The 21,773-nt window shown below is 34.9% G+C and overlaps 1 protein-coding gene across 3 annotated transcripts in view; it reads right to left on the minus strand.

The window, feature by feature from the left end:
• The window catches only part of ZRANB3 (zinc finger RANBP2-type containing 3), a 257,489-nt gene that overhangs the window by 94,203 nt on the left and 141,513 nt on the right, over window positions 1-21,773 (minus strand). For all 3 annotated transcript variants that reach the window (XM_079135617.1, XM_079135618.1, XM_079135619.1), the window contains 2 exons: window positions 11,837-12,008; window positions 10,611-10,727 (listed from right to left, as the gene is read on the minus strand). In XM_079135617.1, coding sequence (XP_078991743.1) covers window positions 10,611-10,727; window positions 11,837-12,008 — 289 coding nt within the window. The remainder of the gene's footprint in view (window positions 1-10,610; window positions 10,728-11,836; window positions 12,009-21,773) is intronic.

Here is a 21,773-nt window from a genome sequence, read left to right on the forward strand (position 1 = left end):
CGGTGACTCGTGAGAGTGGCCGAACAGTGGTCGGTAGACGTGCCTGGGGGGGCCACAGGTTGCAGCCCTGGGGGACGCCCTAAGGGTGGAGGAGAGCCAGGGACGCCTGGTAGTCTCCGTCGGTAAGGGCACTGATGGGGTTCAATTGGTGGATCAGAGATTGGCGCCCGTCTGTATCTGGTTGTGTTGTGTGTTTGTGGCGGAGGTGGAGGAAGGGTTGGAACAACTGCAGGGTTCTCGGCCCGGGCTACTCTCGGGTGGACCCCAAAGGTTCCTTCTCTGGACTCCCCCTCCCGACAGCCCTGAAGGGTAACTTAGCAAAGTAGCTTCAGTCTCAAAAGTAATGAAAAATAAGGTCTCATAATTTTAACATCCAACCTGTCCTGATGAGATGGCTAAAATGCCTTAGACACAAAGTTTCTGTTAAAACCTGTTAGATCATTCCAGATCTCAGTCAAGGCTTACATTGAAATATAAATAAAAGAAGCCTAAAGGCTCAGTAGGAGACCGGTCTCAAACCCAAGGAAAGAAAAGGTAAAAAGAGTCTTTAAAACTCCAGCAAAGTAAATGCTATGGTACTTTACTAAAGTAATTAACGGCCGTATCATTTTTCCAGGACTCTTGTTTTTTTAATTATATGTTTTTTTGAGCTCATGATTTTTTGATCAGTTCTATTTTTATTCAACTAGAGTTTTTGAACATCTGTTACATTGCAATGGAGATTCACCTATAAAGTTACAAGGCCTTGATTTTGTGTTATTTGTATGTGGTGCTGTCTGATGTCATGTTTTGTCTGTATCAAAACTGAGCGCTCCTAAAATTAAAATTTAAAAATGGATCCAGATACTTTTAATTCATGTGATTTAAAAAGGTTCAAATTGGGTAAACTAATAAAAGCAAAATGTCTTTGAAAATAACAAGTATCTAGGTGGTCAAGCTAATAAAATACTGATGTTAATAAAGTGTCTAATATCAATTGTTTCTAGGACTTTTCTTCAACAGGAAAGAGACAGCAAATACTGTACAGGACACTTGTCTGATATCTTGTTTTTACAGAATAAGTGAATTAGAGTTAACATGTATGGGATTACTCTAATGTGTTTGTAGAGACATCTGATTAATTTACAAAGTTAAAATGCTAATTGTTAAATAACATCGAGTACTTTTAACTCCTTAAATTCCATGGGGTATCATACTTAAACATTATTGGTGTTTTCATAGGTTGGTAAATAAAAGGGTTTAAACTTGCTTTGTGTCATCACTAAACTAAAAACAAGGTTACTAAGAGTTATGTCCTAACAAGTGCAATTCTATATACAAAGGGTCACAAAAGTTTCAACTGTGTTTCAATTAGAGTACTATAAACAACAGAATATTTAATCTTATTAAAATAGAGTAATTTATCTAAATTCAGAAATTTCATAAGAGTTGTTTCAGAATGTGAACAAAAAGGGGTCAACAAATAGGAAAGAGAAAATAAAAGATTCTGGGTATGGAAATATATTTAGTAAAAGGAAAAAGGAAATGTTTCTGGGTAAGAAAGTGCTTGTGTGATGAAATACATGAGGGTCTAAGTAAGTGCTAAGAAAATCTGTGTAAGTAAAGGGCAAGTTTCAACAAATTTGTGTGTGACTAAGTTGGTTATATGTATGTGAGACAGCTAAAACTATTTAAGGTTTTTCCTAAGGTGAAATACTAATGTTCTGATATAAACCAAAGTTTAATCTATGTGGTAGAATGACATGGTAAAATGACAAGGATTTGAAACACTAATTTACTCTTAACTTTGTGTCTATTAAGTTTTATTCTTTAGAACAATTAGTCTTAAAAATTGGGGTGTATACAATTACGGTTAAACAACTGTTATAGAGTATTGTTCTATGTTACAGAGTCTACATTTTTCTTTAAAAACTAAATTTGGTAAGATAAAAGTGTCAAGGTAATTGTGAAATGGTCACTAGTTGTATATTAAATGTGTTCATATTTTTCAGGACCACAAGTTTTTAACGCAGGGAATTTATCAAGCTCTGCTATTCTCCAGATTAAACTTGTCTGTAATGGTAATCTTAAACTTATAAAGAGTAAATTTTATTGGGGATTTATTTCTATCATTTAATGTTCTATTATAGGACCTGCTATCAATAGGGTATGTGTAAAATTTGTTACTTTTTACACTGAGATAAAGAATTTCAAATGTAAATGTATTTCTAAACATTAGAGTCTGATTTGTTTAAAGGTTAATATTGTGAAATACGAAAGAAACATGAAAACATTTTGCCACTTAATCACACAAAAGGAAAGTTAAAAGCTCTCTCAGCTTTTCTTTGATTCATGTTTTAGATACTATGTTAAATTGTGTTAATTATAAAGTTTATATAGACTCAGGAAACAGTATATGTAAACTACTTAATGATATTTAAGAAGAAGCAAAGATCAACATCAGAATTAGAACACTTAAGATCTGTAAAGAGCCCTGCCTTACCTGAGATAAGGCTCTGCCTCCCACCTTACTGCATGTTAGAGTGACTCCAAAATAAGTCAGACTTCAGCTTATTTAAAGTTATAGTCAAAAGATTGGTTCTTGTTGTAAAAGTACTGTGATCTCAAATAGGGGATAGAATGTAGTTCTCAATCAAAATTCAAGATAGCTATTATACCAGCTGAATATATTTTTACTCTTGCTAATTTCATTTTGTAAAACTGTTACCTGTTAATGTTTTGCAGAAGTAGCTGCTTCAAGAACACACAACCTAGGTAACTTGTGATAATAAGCCATCACCTATAGAACAGATAGTGGTAACTTCCAGTACTAATACAGACTCCAGTTAGATAAAAGGGTAAATAACTGTAAAGTTATAGACAATGAAGTTAAAGCCCAGTACTCTTATTCTATGACTGGTGAGACTGGCTTGCAGGATAATTAAGATCAAACTTAGAGATTGGAGTTAAATACAGAGGTCAAGAAAAGTCCATATTTGGGTCTTGCCCTCAACGTCGGCCTGAACCCAGGGAATAAGAGAACTTCTCTAAGGAGCGTTGCAACTCTGGGTCACACTACCTCCTGATCAAGGAGATTGTTGAGACTAGAGGATGAAAAATCACCCAGTGCATCTGCTGCAGAGGAGGGTCATGGAAAAAGGGAAACATCCCTTGATGCTTCTAAAGGAAGTCACCTCATCAAGAGACCCTGCCTAATCAAAGTCACTGGTGGAGCTAAGGAGCCCACGAGTGACCCCTGTGGGAACTCAGCTGACTCTTTAACAAGACAGGAACCAGGTCAATTTGACCAGCTTGATCTTAAGATACCCAGCAAAACAGTTAAAACCAAAATATAGCCATTCTTGGGCATTTAAAGGAAATAGTTAAATGTAACTTAAGATGTACACTTGTACTAGCCCACTAGAATAGACTAGAAGCTACAAATGAGAGAAAGATTCTTCAGCAAATGTGCCTGATAACTATCAAGAGAAACTGCCAGAGTCAGAAGTTTTTAGTCAGTTTAAGGCCTGCAGACCTTCCTAAGCTACACAGGTAGACTTAATCTATGTTTGCTAGTATGATTATCTATTCCTAAGTAACGAAGTATAGAGATCTCTACTAAACACAGGTTATACCAATAAAGGGATATTTTACAAAATCAGATGACATTAAGTAGCTTAATTATATTTTCTGGGGACATCTATGACATTAAGAGTTAAATGTTGTGTTTACATTCCTGATAACCTGGACAATGTTAAAGTCCCCAAATAAAGGCCTTGTCCTCTCCAGCCTTTGCTAGGCCTAGTTATGGGAACAATTTCTCAGTTCTTTCACCTCCTGGTGAGAGATTAACTTATGTCATTTTCATGATACTCAGTGACATGTTTCAGATGCTGCAACATTTACTTTGTACTAATCTCATTTCAGTACTCATGTCTTTTTGTTCTTCTATCATAGAAGCACCCACACCCAGATGACTTTACAACCTGCTCTTCCCCAACCAGGCTTCTTCCTGGGACCCCTCGATTGCCCCGATTTTTTTTAAAAAAGAAGGAACTCCAAACTGCTTGCCCCTCGCTGCCCCCATTCAGCTTCGAAGCAGCCAGAACGACCGACGCCCCTTTTCATTTCCTTAACAAGCAGTTATGGGTTCCTAAAGCTAAAGGGGGGAATGAAGCCAGAATTGGGAACAGGTAGTTAGTGTAGAAATAGGGGATCGGGTCAATTCGAGCAAATGAAGCCATGAAGCCATTTGCCTCTGGAAGTTGGAGATTGCCCCTGGAAGAATGGAATGTCAAGGATCTCCAGAAGCCATTGATTACCAAATTTACCTGCCTTTATCAAGGACTGTTTATCAAGGACTGCAAACAAGGGGCTGCTAATTGGTGCCCCCTGGGCTCTTGCCTGCCTGAAATCGTCTAGTCACCTTCATCAGGGAAAGAGTAAGTGCTGTACAGGTACTAATGCTCAGGCAATAATACCAGTCCCTCCGCCAAGGAAATAGCTTTGGAGAAGAGTATATAGAGACAGAAGTTCCATGATTAGAACTTAACAGAAAAGAAAATGGGGAAATGAAAGAATGGACTTTTTTTAAGCTGTCTGTTTTATCTTAACTCCCTAAGGTCACCCTCCCAGTTATCTCAACTCCCTAACGTCTCCCTCCCATTGTCTCAACTCCCTAAGGTCTCCCTCCCATTGTCTCAACTCCCTAAGGTCACCCTCCCAGTAATGGGAACAAAGCCCCTAAAGCTGTTCCAGGAATCAGCCCCAAACAGAGAGTAAAAGAGTAAATTGAGCCAGATAGCCAGATAGTGCTCAAACAGTAGGATTACCAGAAACTATTGACCAGAATCTACGCCCTGTTGTAAAACATTGTGAAACATGTTGTATGTTATCAGCAAACCCAGACCCCCTTTGAAATTTCCCGGCAGCTTTGTTCCCCTTTTCCCTTTCATGTGCGACCCCTCCCGATGTGTGGTCTCTGCCTTTATAAACCTACAAGATTTTCTGCTAGGGACTCGACTCCTGGACTCCTGCGTGAGTCATGAGTTGGATCCCAGCGCGCTGGAAAAAACACCTCTTACGGTTTGCATCAAGTGACGCCTCCTGCGGTTGATTGGGGTTGCCGTCGATCCATGGGACAGAGTTGGGGTTTCCTTTTTGGGGGCCTTACAGCTTGTCAAGGAGGCTAGTAACACATGTATGTGCTGTGGTCACAGCTGACAAAACACCTGGAAAATGCTGCACAGATACTGATTGTTTATGTGCCATGTGACAAATCCCCAATACCATAGAAAATGTCAAAAAGAAAAAAAAAATTAACAGCTTTTAGTTTCATTAGTTTCCTATTATTTTTCCTTTTCTAGTTCATTCATTTTTGCTCTAATTTTTTCCCATGGTTAAGAACACATTTTTTTTTTTTTTTTAAGTTCTTTTTCTGGTTTCTTAGGTTGAAAGTTTTCTTAGTTTTGTTTTCTACTTTTAATATGTGCTTTTAATGTAATAAGTGTTCCTCTACTTCTTTTGTTGTTTCCACATTTCTCTTTGTTTTTATTTACTGAATATATTTTCTAAGGACACTTTCATTTCTTTTTTAACGTATTTAGAGATGTGCTAATTTTCAAACACTTGGATTTTCCAGATATCTTTGTTAATGATTTCTTATTCAATTTCATATGGTTAAAGAACATACTTTGTATGACTTCATTCCTCTAACATTTATTGGTCAGTGCTCCTTGTATACTTGAAAAGAATATGAGTTCAGCTGCTGTTGGATACAGAGGTCTATAAATGTTACATTCATTGATAGTGTTCTATTTGAACACATTGCTATTGTTTTATCAATTATTGTGGATTTTTTTTTTTTTTTTTTTTTTTTTAAATGCAGTTAGTCTTAAACTCCTGGGTTTAAGCCATCCTCCTGCCTCAGACTTCTGAGGACCCGGGACTACAGGCATACAACACTGTGCCTGGCTGTGGGAGGCATTTTCATATCTCTACCAATAACTCTGGATTTCCTGATTTCTCATTTCAGTTCTATAAATTTTGCTTTATGAAATGTCAATCTGCTATTAAATAAACATACTGAGGACACATCTGTATTTCCTTCCTTCCTTGACCTTCTATTGTCTATATTTTCTTCCTTCCTTCCAACTCTCATCTAAATTATCTTCCTTCCTTCCAAATCTGATCTATATTTCATTCCTTTCTTTATTCTTTTCTTTCTTTTGTGGCCCTAGGATTGAACCCTGGATGCTCCACCACTGAGATATATCCCCAGTCCTTTTTATTTGTGATTTTGAGACAGAGTCTCACTAAGTTTCCCAGGCTGATCTTGAATTTGTGATCTTCCTATCAGCCTCGCTAGTCATTGACATTACAAGTATGTGCCACAGCTTCTATTATTTTCTTCTTGAACTGATCCCTTTATCATTATGTAAATGCTCCTCTTTATCAAGGAAGGTCTGAAGTCTACATCATCTGATTTAATTTTATCTATTTCAGCTCTCTCTCTCTTTTTTTTTGATGGTGGTACTGGGGATTGAACCCAGGGCCTTGTGCATGTGAGGCAAGCACTCTACCAACTAAGCTATATCCCCAGTCCTAGCCTTCATATTTAAAGAGGCTGTCTTGCATATACCACATGACTTGTGCCCTCTGACAATTTCTGTTTTTTATGTGGTGGCATTTAGATCATTCACATTTTACATAGTTATTGATATTACTGGATTTAAACCTATTTATCATGCTAGTTGCTTTCTACTTGGCTCAGTTCTTCTTTGTTCCTTTTTCTTTCTTTTCTATCTTTATTCTTGTGGGGGAGGGATATTGAGAACTATTATGTTCTTAGATTATTTATTTTTGTTGTTTGTTCTATTTAGTTATAAATAGAATGCAGAATGCATTTTGATTCATTGTACTCAAATGGAGTACAACTCTTCATTTCTCTGTTGAACACAATGTAGAGTCACACCATTCATGTAATCATACATGTACATAGGATAATGATGTTTATCTCAATCCACCATCTTTCCTTTCCTCCCCAACCCCTTCCCTCTCCTCATTTTCCTCTACACAATCCAACGTTCTGACATTCTTCCCTTACACTCCCCGGCCATTATATATCAGCATCCACATATCAAAAAAAATTCAGTCTTTGGGATTGGCTTATTTCACTTAGTATGATATTCTCCAACTCCATCCACTGACCTGCAAATTCCATAATTTTATTCTTCGTTATGGCTGAGTAACATTCCATTGTGTATATATACCACAGTTTCTTTATCCATTCATCTACTGAAAGGCATTGAGGTTGGTTCCACAATCTAGCTATTGTGAAATGAGTTGCTATAAACATTGATATGGCTGTGTCACTGTAGTATGCTGATTTTAAGTCTTTTGGGTATTAACTGAGGAGTGGGATAGCTGGGTCAAATGGTGGGTTCATTCCAAGTTTTTTGAAGAACTCCATACTTCATGCAGTGTAATTCTTTTGAGATTAATTCAGTTTGCTCTGCTTACCAGTAATTCATTCCTTTAATTGACCTGAGCATTCCATTGTTTGAAAGAACAGTTATTTTTTTCCAGTGCTGGGGATCAAAATCAGGGCCTCCCACATGCTTGGGAATAGCCCTACCATTCATCTACACCTCTAGCCCCACAATCTGCTTGAATGATATTTCATTTATTCCCAAATATTCTGACTATTATAAATAAAAGTATTTATGTGAATCTACATTTTCCTTTCTCTAGACTAAAAAACCAGGACCTTTAGATTTTTATGGTTTTTTTTTTTTTTTGGTTAACTTTATCTACACTGTTGGCTTATTTTTTTTAAAAAATCTCCTATGTGTTGTATTTTGTTCTTCTTTTTTTCATATTTGTTATTGGTGCATTATAATTACACATAATAGTGGGATTTGTTGTTATATATTTGTACATGCATATGATTTAACAATATAATTCATTCAATATTGTTCCTTAGTTATTTCTCCTTTCCCTTTTCTCCTCCTCACCTTCTACTGTTGGCTTATAAGTTGACTGAATACACTTTTCTTTATCTCTGATACTGTGTTTTTTATTTTAAGCATTTTCTATTCTACTAAATTTATATTTTCATGCAACTTCTGTAATTCTCCATCTTTTCATGCATATTGTTTATCTTTTCTTTTAGATTCTTAACAGACTATTCATAGCTATTTTAATGTCCTCGTCTAATAGAGTACCATTTGAATCATTTTTGCATGTGTCTTCATTGATTGTTTTATCTCTTGAAAATAGATTAGGGTTTTTTAAGTGGTTTTTAATTTTATGTCAAAATTTCTATTGGATGCTAGAAAGTATAGATACAAGAACAGTGCACACTGTGTAAATGATAGTTGCATGTGGAATTTGGCATGCTTCTTGTTAGGGTGACAGTATGAACTGCGAGGGGCTGAATCAATGTGGCAAGAATTGGATGATGTCATAAATGCAGTTATCCCATGCTAGACAAAGGTGCCATAAACATACATTGGAGAAAGGATAGCCTCTTCAACAAATGGTTCTGGAAAACTTGGAAAGCCATATGTAGCAGAATGAATTTTAACCCCTGTCTCTCATCCTGCACAAAAATCAACTCAAAGTGGATCAAAGACCTAGACATTAGAGTAGACAACCTACACCTACTAGAAGGAAATGTAGGCCCAACATTCCATCATGCTGGTTTAGGATCCAACTTCCTCAACAAGACTCCTAAAGAGCAAGAAGTAAAATCAAGAATCAGTAAATGGATGGTATCAAACTAAAAAGCTTCATAGCAAAGGAAACAAGAGCATGAAGAGAAAGCCCACAGAATGGGAGAAAATCTTTGCCGTCTGCACCTTAGAGCATTAACCTCCAGGATATATTAAGAACTCAAAAAACAAATAACCCCCATCAATAAATGAGCAAAGAAACTAACAGATATTTCTGTTCAGAAAAATACAAATGGTTAACAAATAAATGAAAAATGTTGGCTGGGGATATAGCTCAGTTGGTAGAGTGCTTGCCTTGCAAGCATAAGGCCCTGGGTTCGATCCCCAGCACCGCAAAAAAAAAAAAAGAAAAAGAAAAATGTTCAACATCTCTAGCAATTAGAGAAATGCAAATCAAAACTACACTGAGATTTCATCTCACTCCAGCCAGAATGGCAACAATCAAGAATATAATTAACAAGAGGGGTGGGAGGAGTGGGGGGGAGGGAAAAATAACAGAATGAATCAAACACCATTACCCTATGTAAATGTATGATTACACAAATGATATGCCTCTACTTCATGTACAAACACAGAAACAAGTTGTACCCCATTTGTTTACAATTTTTAAAAAAGTAGGTTTTCTAGAAGACATTAAAAAAAAGAATATAATTAACAATAAAAGTTGGTAAGGATATAGGGAAAAGAATACACTCAGACATTGCTGGTGGGACTGCAAACTGGTGCAACCACTCTGGAAGACAGTATGGAAATTTCTCAGAAAACTTGGAATGGAACCACCATTTGACAATCCTCATTCTCAAAGGACTTAAAATCAGCATACCATAGTGACATGGCCACATCAAGGTTTATAGCAGTTCAATTCACAATAGCTGTGCTATGGAACCAACCTAGGTGCCCTTCAACAGATGAATGGATAAAGAAAATGTGGTATATAAATACAATAGAATAGTACTCAGTCATAAGAAAGAATGACTTTTTGACATTTGCCAGAAAATGGATGGATCTGGAGACTCTTATGTTAAATGAAATGAGCCAATCCTAAACAACCAAGAATGTTCTCTCTGATATGTGGATACTAACATACAATAAGGGGCAGGGATAGAAATTGAGTAGATTAGACAAAGGGAATGAAGGGAATCGGGGACAGGAATAAGAAAGACAGTGAAATAAATCTGATTAAGTTTCCTGTGCACATATATAAATACTCCACAGTGAATCTCCACATCACGTACATCCACAAGACTGGGATCCTAATTAGAATAAAATGTACACCATGTTTGTATAAATATCTCAAAATACACTCTACTGTCATGTGTAACTAAAAAGAACAAATCAAAAGAAAAATTTTTTAAAAAATTGGTGGTGCTTAGATTCTCCTGTTGTTACATTTACCTTTAGTACACCATGAACTTCAAAGTCCCCCAGCAATGGGATACTCCTACTTTGGAATAGGGTGTTATTATTGCACTGTCAGCTTTCAGTAGATCTGCATATAAGGCTCTTCTAGTGATAGATCTTGAATACTTTTCAGTGTTGAGTTCATGGTAGGGCACAGGGGACCTCAAATCTATTAGTGCCAATTCAGTGTAAGGTTCCAGCTAAGACTTATAGGTGTTACTTTTTTTTGTTTTTCTGCCTCCCACCCCCACCCATACAGTCTTGTCACTGTGGATAGTCCTGAAGAGGTTCTAGCCACCCCCAGCGTAACAGATCTCTGCCTTCTATCAACTCAATGTCCTGAGTCCAATAGGGTTTGTTGCCCATGCCCGAGGGTAGACAGCTTTTGTTCCTGTTCCACTCACAAAACAGTAGATTCTACTTAATAAAAAACCTAATTAATAAAAACATTAAAATGTATTGAAAAATTGTATTTGATGGCACAGTAATGAGTACCTTGGCAATAGCAGTTTGTTGAAACATGTGAGTAATCAAACCCAGGACAGTCTCTGTGCCACCTGGATTTGGAGATTTCATTAATTTTTCCCACTCTTCAAAGTTGGTATTCAGTTCCTATGTGGGATAAAATAACATTGTTTAGGACTATAGCATAAAGAACAGAACAATTAATGAGATCATGAATCAAGTCCTACTTCTTTTCTTTTCTGTATAGATAAACATAAAAAGATTCCCACAGATGCCAATGTGTTCGTTTTAAAACATTAATGCAGAGGTCAGATACATGTTCATGTCAATTACAGAAACCAAAAGACAAGATACAGGTGAAAACAAAGTCTTTTGCTAACTTCATAAATTAACCAATCTTAAAGATAAATGTTTTGCAAAGTTAAACTAAAAAGTTAAACATATAGGAAAGCAGAGTGGTTAAGATGTATATAGTAGCAAAGTATTTTTATAAAAAAGATAAGATTTTATTTAAATAAGCATAGACTTCAGGAATAGTGGTTAAATAAAAATGAAATAGAATCATAAGTTGATGTACCATTTTATTTTTCTTTCTAATGCTAAAAAGTGAAGAAAATTAGATAGTTCTTAGTTTAGAAATAACACATTGTTCAATATTTACAAAATGCTTACTCTAAGTATTCAAGGTATAACAATAAAAGCTTCTTGCCCTAAAAGTCATGTCCAGATTTGAAAAATACATAAGCACTGTATTCCTCAAAAGTAAATACAAATAAGGATTAGGTATAATACACTTTTGGCTTTCTAATATGTTGAATGTTATATCTTACAATAGAATTACAGACTTTGAGGATTTCAAACATAGAGTTACACTCAAGGTATTCTCCACGACAGCTATTCACACTTTAAAAAAATTTACCCCAAGAAAACCAATTTTCTTTATTATTAGGTTTCATACATTATAGATATTTTGAATTCTTAATGCTAAATCTTTGTTGCAATTGAAGTACATTTTTTTCTAAATTCAGTATAAGTATTTTTATTCACTAGGTTACTATATCTGTTCACATATTTGATAACTAAAATTCTTCCACACTCTTCCTGGAATGATACAAAACCGATTCATATGCTCTATTAATTAAACCTAGTTTAAAAAAGCAGACTTTTCCTTCTGTGAAATATAAAATATGTACAATCTTTAATAGTATAACTTAAAATGATTTTAAAAAGACTTTCAATCAAATGAAGGTTCTTACCTTGGCAGCTGTGGATGGAAGATCAAATGGAATACGCTGTCTGATTTTAGGGGGCAGTTGGGTTAAAACTTCGGTCTTTAATCTTCTAATCATTATGTCATTTAATAGATGGTGAAGTTCATTAAGATTTGATGCCCCTCTACAATCCCACTGAGGTCTTTTACCAAAATATCTGTTAATAGAAAGTAAAAACAATGTGCAAAGTGGAAAAATTGTATGAAAACAATTTATCTGATATGTTCTTCCTTTTTAAAATTATATTAGGGTTGAACCCAGGGAAGCTTAACCACTGAGCCACATCCCCAATACTTTTTATTTTCCATTTTGAGTCAGGGTTGCACTAAGTTGCCTGGGGTCTTCTAAGTTGCTGAGGTGACTCTGGACTTGTATGATTCTCTTGCCTTAGCCTCCCAAGTCACTGGGATTACAGATGTGTGTTACCCCACCTGTCTATGTTCTTCCTTTTAATGAGAGTGAGCCATGATACTGTTTTCATTGTTATTTCTGAATGAAAATTAATTTCAAAAAGCTCAACCTCACCAGAAATATTAATGAACAAGATTACATGCTACTCAACCATTGAAAATGTTAATGTCTAAACACTGTTTACACTGAGTTAAAGCAAATTTGGGATGGACAAATAACTCTGAATTGGACTAGGTCATTGTTTCTAAGTGGGGGCATTATTGGCATTTGGGTGGGCTCACACATGGCAGAGTGTTTAGCAGATCTAGCCCTGAGTAGGAATGAACTGTCAATACACTAGTGAGTCATTAAAATTATCCAAAACATCTCAAACATTTCCCCTACTCTCTATTAATACACACCATCTCTAATTTCAATTGTTAAGCATAGCAGATTACCTGGTAGTCTCTTTTTCCTTTGAAATCAACAGATTGATACCCAAGGATTAGAAAACAAAAACAAAAAAGACACAAAACCGCCATGAAAGAGAGAATGAGAGAGAAGATATCAGAGGACATGTGACTTAAACATTTAGAAGGCACAATGTAGGTGGATAAGTAGTACTGACATAGCGAAAGAAAGCAAGCAACAACTTAAAATACTGGCAAAAGGCAAATTATCCTCTAGGCTCCTGAGAAGATCAGGAATTGTGAAGTACCAAAGAATGTGAACAGGTGTTACCACAATGATTAAAATCGAGTGGAGCAACTGAATTTACACATCAGGACAGCTGGCCCCTATCATTGTGACAACAAAATTACTACCCATAAAATTCCCAGTCATCTCTATTAAAAATAGCTTTTAAAGAATAAGGAAAAATTCCTGTTAAGTTGTATTATGATTCCTAATACTAATAATTTAATTATCCATTTTCATGGGGTTTGGGCCTCTTCTAGCACAAATAAATCTCAATCTGAGGAAGCTGGAGCTTGCAAACATTAAAACTTTTTTTTGTTTAATGTGTAAAACTAAACATACAGGAAGAGTACAATCTACATTAAAATTGTACTTGTGAGCTGGGGATGTGGCTCAGTGGGTAAGCCCCCCTGGGTTCAATCCCTGGTACCAGAAAAAAAAAAAAAAAAAGATTGTACTGTCTTGATTAGAAGACTGCAGTGAATGGAAAGAATCTACTGTATGATAAAATGAAAGATACCATTTAGTTGTCATCAATAGAAATTCATTTTTTAAAAAAAATCTAACTGCTGCCATTGAACAAAAAGTTTAATGGGTTTATATATAATTACTATAAATTGAACTGCTGAAACTTGTCCATTAAAATATTTCTACTTCATTTAATGTTTTATTTCCTCAAGTTTATATTAAAAATCTTAATGAAAATGGGAAAATACTTGTTGATACCTGATTCTGTTACCTATTTTTCCATTCATATACTTAGGAACTTTTGAACATATAGTTTAAAAATTTTTAACATTCCAAACTGCCAATAACAGAAAGAAGAGGTTGATAAGGGATTTGTTTGTTGGCTTTATCTTCAAAATTAAAGATCTTCAATTAAAATGGATTCTTAAGTGCATGCTTCACTTACTCGACACACCCTGCAGGTGTGCAATATGCTAGTTTGAGGTCTTTTGGCATAATTGGTACATGCTAGCACAAAGCACACAGATGTCTTAAAACAGGGCAACCATTAAGGTCAACCTGCTTCCTGCAGAACACTACTGTCTGTGCTTTAGAACTGCAGATCTGTTTTGTAGTCAGACTACAGTACAGGGTCAGGTAAGTAAGAATGAGGTTTCTTTACTTCTCCAGGAAGCTTCACGCTATGATGAGAAGATTTAGCTAGTTGCTCCCTGGGTGTTTTACATTCAGTTATAAGCCCTATGCTTGGTATGAGACATAATTTAGAAAAATTATTTCTTGCTACCTTCCTCCTCTGCCACTTCTCTTTCAGTGGAAACATAGAATGCTAGAGGTATTTGAGCTGGGCACAGTGGTACACACCTGTAATCCCAGAGGCTCAGGAGGATGAGGCAGGAGGATCATGAGTTTAAAGCCAGCTTCAGCATTTCAGCAAGTCCTTAAGTCACTCAGTGGCTAAATAAAATACAAAGAGAACTGGGGATATGGCTCAGTAGTTAGTGGCTCCTTGGTTCAATCCTCAGTTACAAAAAAAGTAGTTATTAATTTTTATATAAGGTATGAGGTGAATGTCCGATTTCATTCTTTCTCATGTGGCTATCAAGTGGTCCCAGAACCATTTGAATGCTCTTGTTTTTGTTAAAAATCAGTTAACTGTAAATGAGTTTATTTCTGAACTATTACTTCTCTTCCACTGATCTAGATATCTATCTTCATGTAAGGACCACGTTCTCTTGATTACCACTGTATTCCAGCCCTCTAGTCCTGTTTTTCTTTTTAAGATTGTTTAGGCTATTCTAGTTCCCTAGAAATTCAACATGATTTTAGATTACTGATTTGTAAAAAAAGAAGTTGGCTAAGATTCTGATAGGGATTGTGTTAAATCTATAAATAAGTTTGAGGAATATTATCCTCTTAACAGTATTCGGTCTTTTTGTTCCATGGACATGGAATGTTTTCCCGCTTACACCTTTAATTTCTTTTGACAATATTTCATAATTTTCAGAGTATAAGTGTAACACATCTTTTATTAAAGGTATTTTTAACCTGATCATAGGGGAAAGTATTTGGTTTTTGATTGTTAAGAGTTACCATTATCTGGGCTGGCGATATAGTTCAGTTGGTGGAGTGCTTGCCTTGCATGCACAAGGCCCTGGGTTCAAACCCTATCACCACAAAAATTAAAATAAAAACGGCCATGATCTGTGGGATTTCTGTAAATACTCTTTATCAGGTTGAGGGAGTTAGTGATTATATTTTTGACATGTGAGAATTAGCCTTCTAATTGTTTTCAGAAAAAAAAAAAATCCTTTCCACTGGCAGATAAAGACTGTAGATATGGTTTAGGCTAAAGAGAAAGAGCTTATCTGAACTGAGGTTATAGTTATAGGGTAAGAGGTAAATACACATTCAAAAGTTTTAAAGTGGGCTGGGGATGTGGTTCAGTGGTAAAGCACTTGCCTAGGTATGCATAAGGCATCAGGTTTGATCCATAGCAACACATGCACACAAAAACACATGCACACAAAATTAAAGCAATAGTCCAGAGAACATGGTAACTGCATATTCATAGTAAGGTACAGTAGTAATTATACTTCTAGGTTTTCACTTGTAGCTTTGAATTTTGATCATCCCAGATTGAATCTACTGGGTTAGGAACAGTTTTCAAGAAAAAAGAAAAGTATGATTTCCAAGTGTTGACTATTATGCTATTATGTGCGCATGCAATATAAGTACATTGAAGATTCCTAGCATGATAACATTGTTGTAACCAGTTTAGGATTTAGAAGAGAGTGGTCTGCAGATACAGATGTCACATGAGTTTTAAGAGTGAAAGCCAGAAAACAAGTTGAAATTGGTAGGGATGAGGGAAGAATGAAAAGGAAAGAAAAGCATTTTGCTTTTGCTACCCCAGGAATAATTTCTGTTACTTTTCTTTACTAAAACTTCTCCCAAATCCTTGGTCTTTTTAAATATAATGAACTAAATATTATCTACTGAAATTTCTGAGTCCCAATGCATGATGAGATAAAAGACAGTATAAAAACAGGTTTACAAAATGTTTTATAACTTTTAATTAATATACCTATATAAAATACCTGTTTACCTAAATTATCATTTATTTCAGATGTTAAGATATAATGTTATCCATCAGGCATGGTGGTACATGCCTGTAATCCCAGTGGCTCAGGAGACTGAGTCAGGAGGATCTTGAGTTTAAAGTCAGTCTCAGCAACTTAGTGAGGCCTAAACAACTCAGTAAGACTCTGTCTCTAAAAAATATAAAATAAAAAAGATCTGGGGATGTGGCGCAATGGTTGAGTGCCCCTGGGTTCAATCCCCAGTACAAAAAAAAAAAAAAAAAAAAGAAAAGAAAAGAAAAGAAAAGATATAAAGTTATTTAACTTGTACATTACTATATTAGAAGTGGATGCTTATAAAGTGTTATTTAATGTTAGGAAGAATGATGCAAATTTTGGAAGAAAATGCTAAATAATTTTTCCTTAATAAGATCTGTTTACCATATACTTTTTGTTGCAGCCACCAGAATTTACTTTCCCCCCATTTTTTCTGTCTCTCGCTCTCTTTTGGAGTGGGGATGGATGGTGATATAGAGGATTGAAACAAGGGCCTTACCCATGTCAGGTAAGTGCTATACCATTGAGATATATCTCTAGTTTTCAGAACTTACCTTTGACTGGACAGCTGCTTATGGCATTTAGTTGCTGCTTTTTAAATTTTAGAACTATATTTTTTAAGAATACTTATATCAAGGGTATACCTACACATAGTTTAAAAAAACGAAATGAAAAGACTTCTACACAATATGGATCAGTAAGTTCAGACTTTGACATGTGCTCCCTGCTTCAAACTCAGGATGGATAAAATATAAAGAGAAAACAAAAAATTCATGTTTGGGAACAAAGACAAGATAAATGTCTGTGGCCCAGAAATGGAACAGAAACTGTAAAGAAAGTAGTGGTGAAGTCATGAATCTGCTTGTTCTATGTCTAAAAACAGACGATCAGATTGAAGAACTCAGGATTGTTAGGACAAAGTATTTTTTATACAGTTTTTAATACAGAATGAATTTTCCTGGAACTATAAATGATGTTAACTCAAAGGGATACTGTGTTTTGTTTTGTTTGAAACGTAACCCAGAGTGGTTTGTCATTTTGGAAAATCTATGCCATTGACACTTATGGCTCTAGTGTAGCTAAACTGCAAACACACTGCTATATTAGCATGCATCTGCAGAAAATGTACTCACAATGATTCTATACCAAATTTTATCAGTTTTATGATTCACATTTCTCCCATTTAATATCTCTGAAGTTCACAGATGTGTATCAGTTTCATTATAGGAGTCTTACCCTTAGTGGTCTAGTAATAGTGCATTTTATAATCACTGGAGTCTTAGATTTCAAACAACCCCATATACAAACATTTATTTCACTCTTATTTTAAATTGTTCTAGTAAAGTCACTCACCTATTTATATTAGTAAAGTACATATTTTATAGGTTCCTTAATTTTTATTTTTCTTTTCTGTTATACTGGGGTTCTATTGATTTTTTTGAAATTACATGCAGTCATCTGTTATTATGTCTATGAATTCCATTCCAGTATAATAAGGAGTACACCATACATTTACTATGAAAAGTGGCTTTAGGTTGATGGGGTTGAGAAAGACAACATTCTATAATATAATATTTGCTTATCTTGTTTATAGTAATTATGCAGTATGTACAAAAGAGTAAATTCGGGAGGGTAAAGACATTTAATATTTATGTAATTCAATCTTTTAATACAAAGTAAATACATAAAAAGCCAGAGAAAACAGTAAAGACTAATGCCCTTCCCCCATAACACACTCATTCCAGGAAGATGAATGCAGATCTTTTTTTTTTTTTTTTTTTTTTTTTGTGGTGCTGGGGATTGAACCCAGGGCTTTGTGCTTGCGAGGCAAGCACTCTACCAACTGAGCTATCTCCCCAGCCCAAATGCAGATCTTAACTGCATTTTTCAGGGGGCAAGGCTAGGGATCCAATCCAGGGCCTTGCACATGCTGGGTAAGTGCTCTACCAGTGAGCTATGCCCTCCGCCCTCTTAAAGGCCTTAAATTATGAAACAATAGTATTCTGCAGTGAATGTAACACAAACATAGCCAGAAAGATGGCAGAAGGGTGACTATTATCAATGTAAAAAACATGAAGAAATAAATTTCAAAAACTAACAATGATATTAAATTGAATTCCTTATAAAGTCAAATTCTCTTTAGTTGAAAGGGTATATGCCAGAGCATGTGTGGTAGTTATAAACTACTCCATTTCTTACCTTTCTCATTTCTCTTGCACCATCAATCAACTGGATATAACTGACATCTATAGACTATTTCATTTAACAGTAGCAGACTATACATTATTCTCAAATTCACATGAACAGTCATCACAATAGATCACATTCTGGGTCATGAAATGCACTTTAACAATTTTAAAAGAACAGAAATCATATAATGTCACTCTCAAATCACAAAGGAATTAAACAAGAAGTCATTAATGAAAAGACAGCTAGGAAACCCCAAAATCCTGGGAAATTAAACAACATACTTGTAAATAATATATGGGTCAAAAAAAGAAATCTTGAGAAGTCAAAAAAAATCTCGAACTAAATTAAGTGAAAAAACACATTTTCAAAAATTGTGGGATGTAGCAAAAAAAAAAAAAAAAAGCATTGCTTAACATGAAATTTTTAGTACTGAATCAATATATTAAAAAAGAAGGGGGCTGAGGTTGTACCTCAAAGGTAGAGTGCATGCTTAGCATGTACAAGGCCTGGGGTTTGATCACCAGCACCACTAAATAAATAAACAAAAATAAAAAAGAATGATGTGTATGAATAAACTTTTCCCTTTGAAACTGGGAAAAGAAGAGCAAATTAAGTCTTAAACAAAAGAGAAGAGATAATAAAAATGAAAGCAGAAATCAATGAAATTGAAAACAGAAAATCAGTACAGAAAATACAATGAAAAGCTGGTTCTTTAAAAAGTTCAAAAAAATAAATAAGCCTCTAGCCTGGCTAAGAAAAAAAGGGTGGGGAGGAAAGAAGGGGATCAGGAGAGGAAGAAAGATATGACAGAAATCACTAATATCAGAAATTAAAGAGGGTACCTATTACCTAAAAGGACTGGCATTGGCATTAAAAGGATACTAAATAGACAGTCTAAACAACTCTATGCCCACAAATTTGGTAATAGGTAGGTGAAATAGAGTAATTCCTTGAAAATCACAATCTGATAAAATACACAAGACAAAACAGATAGTCCCAAGAAACTGAATCATTAATTAAACAGAAAGAACCAGGCCCAGGAAGGCTCACTGTGAGTTCTATCAAACACACACGGAAAAAATTATACCAATTGATAATTGTTGAACCTGGTTGATGAACACATGACAGAAAGGAGGGTTCATTACACCACAGCATCTACTTTTGAATTTTTTACATTGAATTTTTTTTCCTGTAATACAGTCTTTAAAATACCAAGGAATAAACAAAGAAACAAAAAACATGGACTCCAACAATGTAGGGAACCAAAAGAGCTTAACCGCAGAGGAAAATTCAGGATAACAGTTATATAGCAGTCCTAAAGAAAAAACAATTTTGACTGAAGCATAATAGAAGGCTAAAGGAGGGAGGTCACCAGGACAAAGAAAAAGGAAAAAAAAATTTGTGTGTTTTTAAGACCTATTGGAAGTTGACAGATCTGTTGAAATATTTCAATAAAAAAAAATATCAATGGCAGGCTAGGGTTGTGGCTCAGTGGTAGAGGGCCTCCCTGGCATTTGTGAGGCACTGGGTTCAATCCTCCCTGGCATTTGTGAGGCACTGGGTTCAATCCTCCCTGGCATTTGTGAGGCACTGGGTTCAATCCTCAACACCATATAAAATAAATAAATCAAATAAAGGTATTGTATCCACCTACAACTAAAAAAAATATTTAAAAAAATAGCAATGGCTATGTAAAAGACCAAACTGGAGGCTCGGGTTGTAGGTCAGTGATAGAGCACTTGCCTAGCATGTGTGAGGCACTGGGTTCGAGTCTCAGCACCACATATAAATAAATGAGTAAAATAAAGATCGATCAACATCTAAAAAAGAAAAATTTTAAAAAGACCAAATGGAAGGGGAAAAATAGTTAATAATAAAATAAAAATGTTTACCAAGAAAGTAATAATCAATTACTTGATTTATTAGAGAACAATATTCATTTATTTAGTCCATTTAGTCAATAATATAAAGAGAGACACTGAATTTAAAAATAATCCAAATATTAGAAAAAGAATAAAAGTGATAGCAAAGGGTGTTTAAATTCACTTTTTAGTTCTGACTTGGACAAATTACTTAATTTTTCCAAAATCAGTTTCTTCATTTATCAAATAGATATATACCATCTAATTTAGAGAACCATTGGAAGAATTAAAGATTATACATGTAAGACAAACCACATAGTATCTTCTATATAAAATGTAATATGTAGTAAATATAAATGATAATATGTAGTAAATATAAATGAGTTTTAGTTATTGATATGGAAAGATGTCCTAAAAATAATATGAAATGAAACAAAACATATTATGAAGTGTGTATAATCCATATAAAATTGCTTGTCTGTCTCTGTATCTGTCTACCTATCTACCTACCTACCTATCATCCATCCTTCCACCCATCCATATTTATATACTTAAACAGAGCAGTTATCTACACCAAACACATTAGTAACGGTTATCTCTGGCCAGAGAGATTTCAGCTTATTAAACTTAACTTATTTTTAAAATATTTTCCCTGATTTGTTAAAATAGGTATGATTTTCCCTAAAGCAATAATCTTTAACTTAGCAAAAATAAAGAAAAAGACAACTTATAAAAGCAATGGTAAAGTATCAGATGAGGGGACACTAAGTGAAAATTAGCAGATGACAGGATTACATATAGGCTAGACATTTTAGATATATGGATAAGGGTAGAAATTTTAAAAATGAATATAATTTACTTATTAGTGTAGTAGGAGTATGGTGCTTTTCCTTTTTGATTTCATTGTTCTACTTCTCTTTCTATACAATTATGTACATTTTAAAAGTTCTTATCCACATTAAGAGAAAATCTGCCTCCCTAGTAAGTTCCATTATTTGAAACTAGTTCTGCCCTTGGAGGGCACAAAGACAAAAGTCTAATTCCTTTAAAACATGACAGATCTTTAAATATTTAAAGGCTTGCTCCCTTAAGATCTTTTCTTTTTCAAATTCCTATAGGCTTCACAAGAACAAGCACTATGTCTTACTCATCTTTGTATCGCCGGCAGCTCTGAAATAATGTCTTAAATATAGTAGGCAATCAATAATGTTAGGCATTTGTGGAACTGAGTATGAAATGCTCTCATCCTAGTTACCCTTTCCCATATATATTTTCATTTGTTAAAATGTTGCTTAAAATATGACTTTTAATTCCCTTCTAGTTCTTTGCAAGTCTTGTCTCCAATGATCTAAAATCTATTGCAAGCATTCCACTTACACGGCTATAACTTGGTCCTGAAAAACAGTTCTATCTGGTAAACTCAGAAATACTAATCCCTACTCACCCCATCCTTCTGGGTATCTGTTCATTTATATTCACTACATCTTTACTATCTCATCAGGATGTTTCAGTCAACTGACTGCTCTACTTTCTCCATTACCATGATATTCTTCCTGTCCTCATCCTTCCTTATTCCATATATCATTGATTTCTGAACCCATACATTAGCTTTGTTCTTATCAAGACAGCCTGAATTTTCTTGCCACACAGTCCCTGTGCCAGGCTCCTGGGTGTTGCTGG

Source organism: Sciurus vulgaris (assembly GCF_902686455.1).
Source record: "Sciurus vulgaris genome assembly, chromosome: 3".
Taxonomy (NCBI): Eukaryota; Metazoa; Chordata; class Mammalia; order Rodentia; family Sciuridae; genus Sciurus; species Sciurus vulgaris.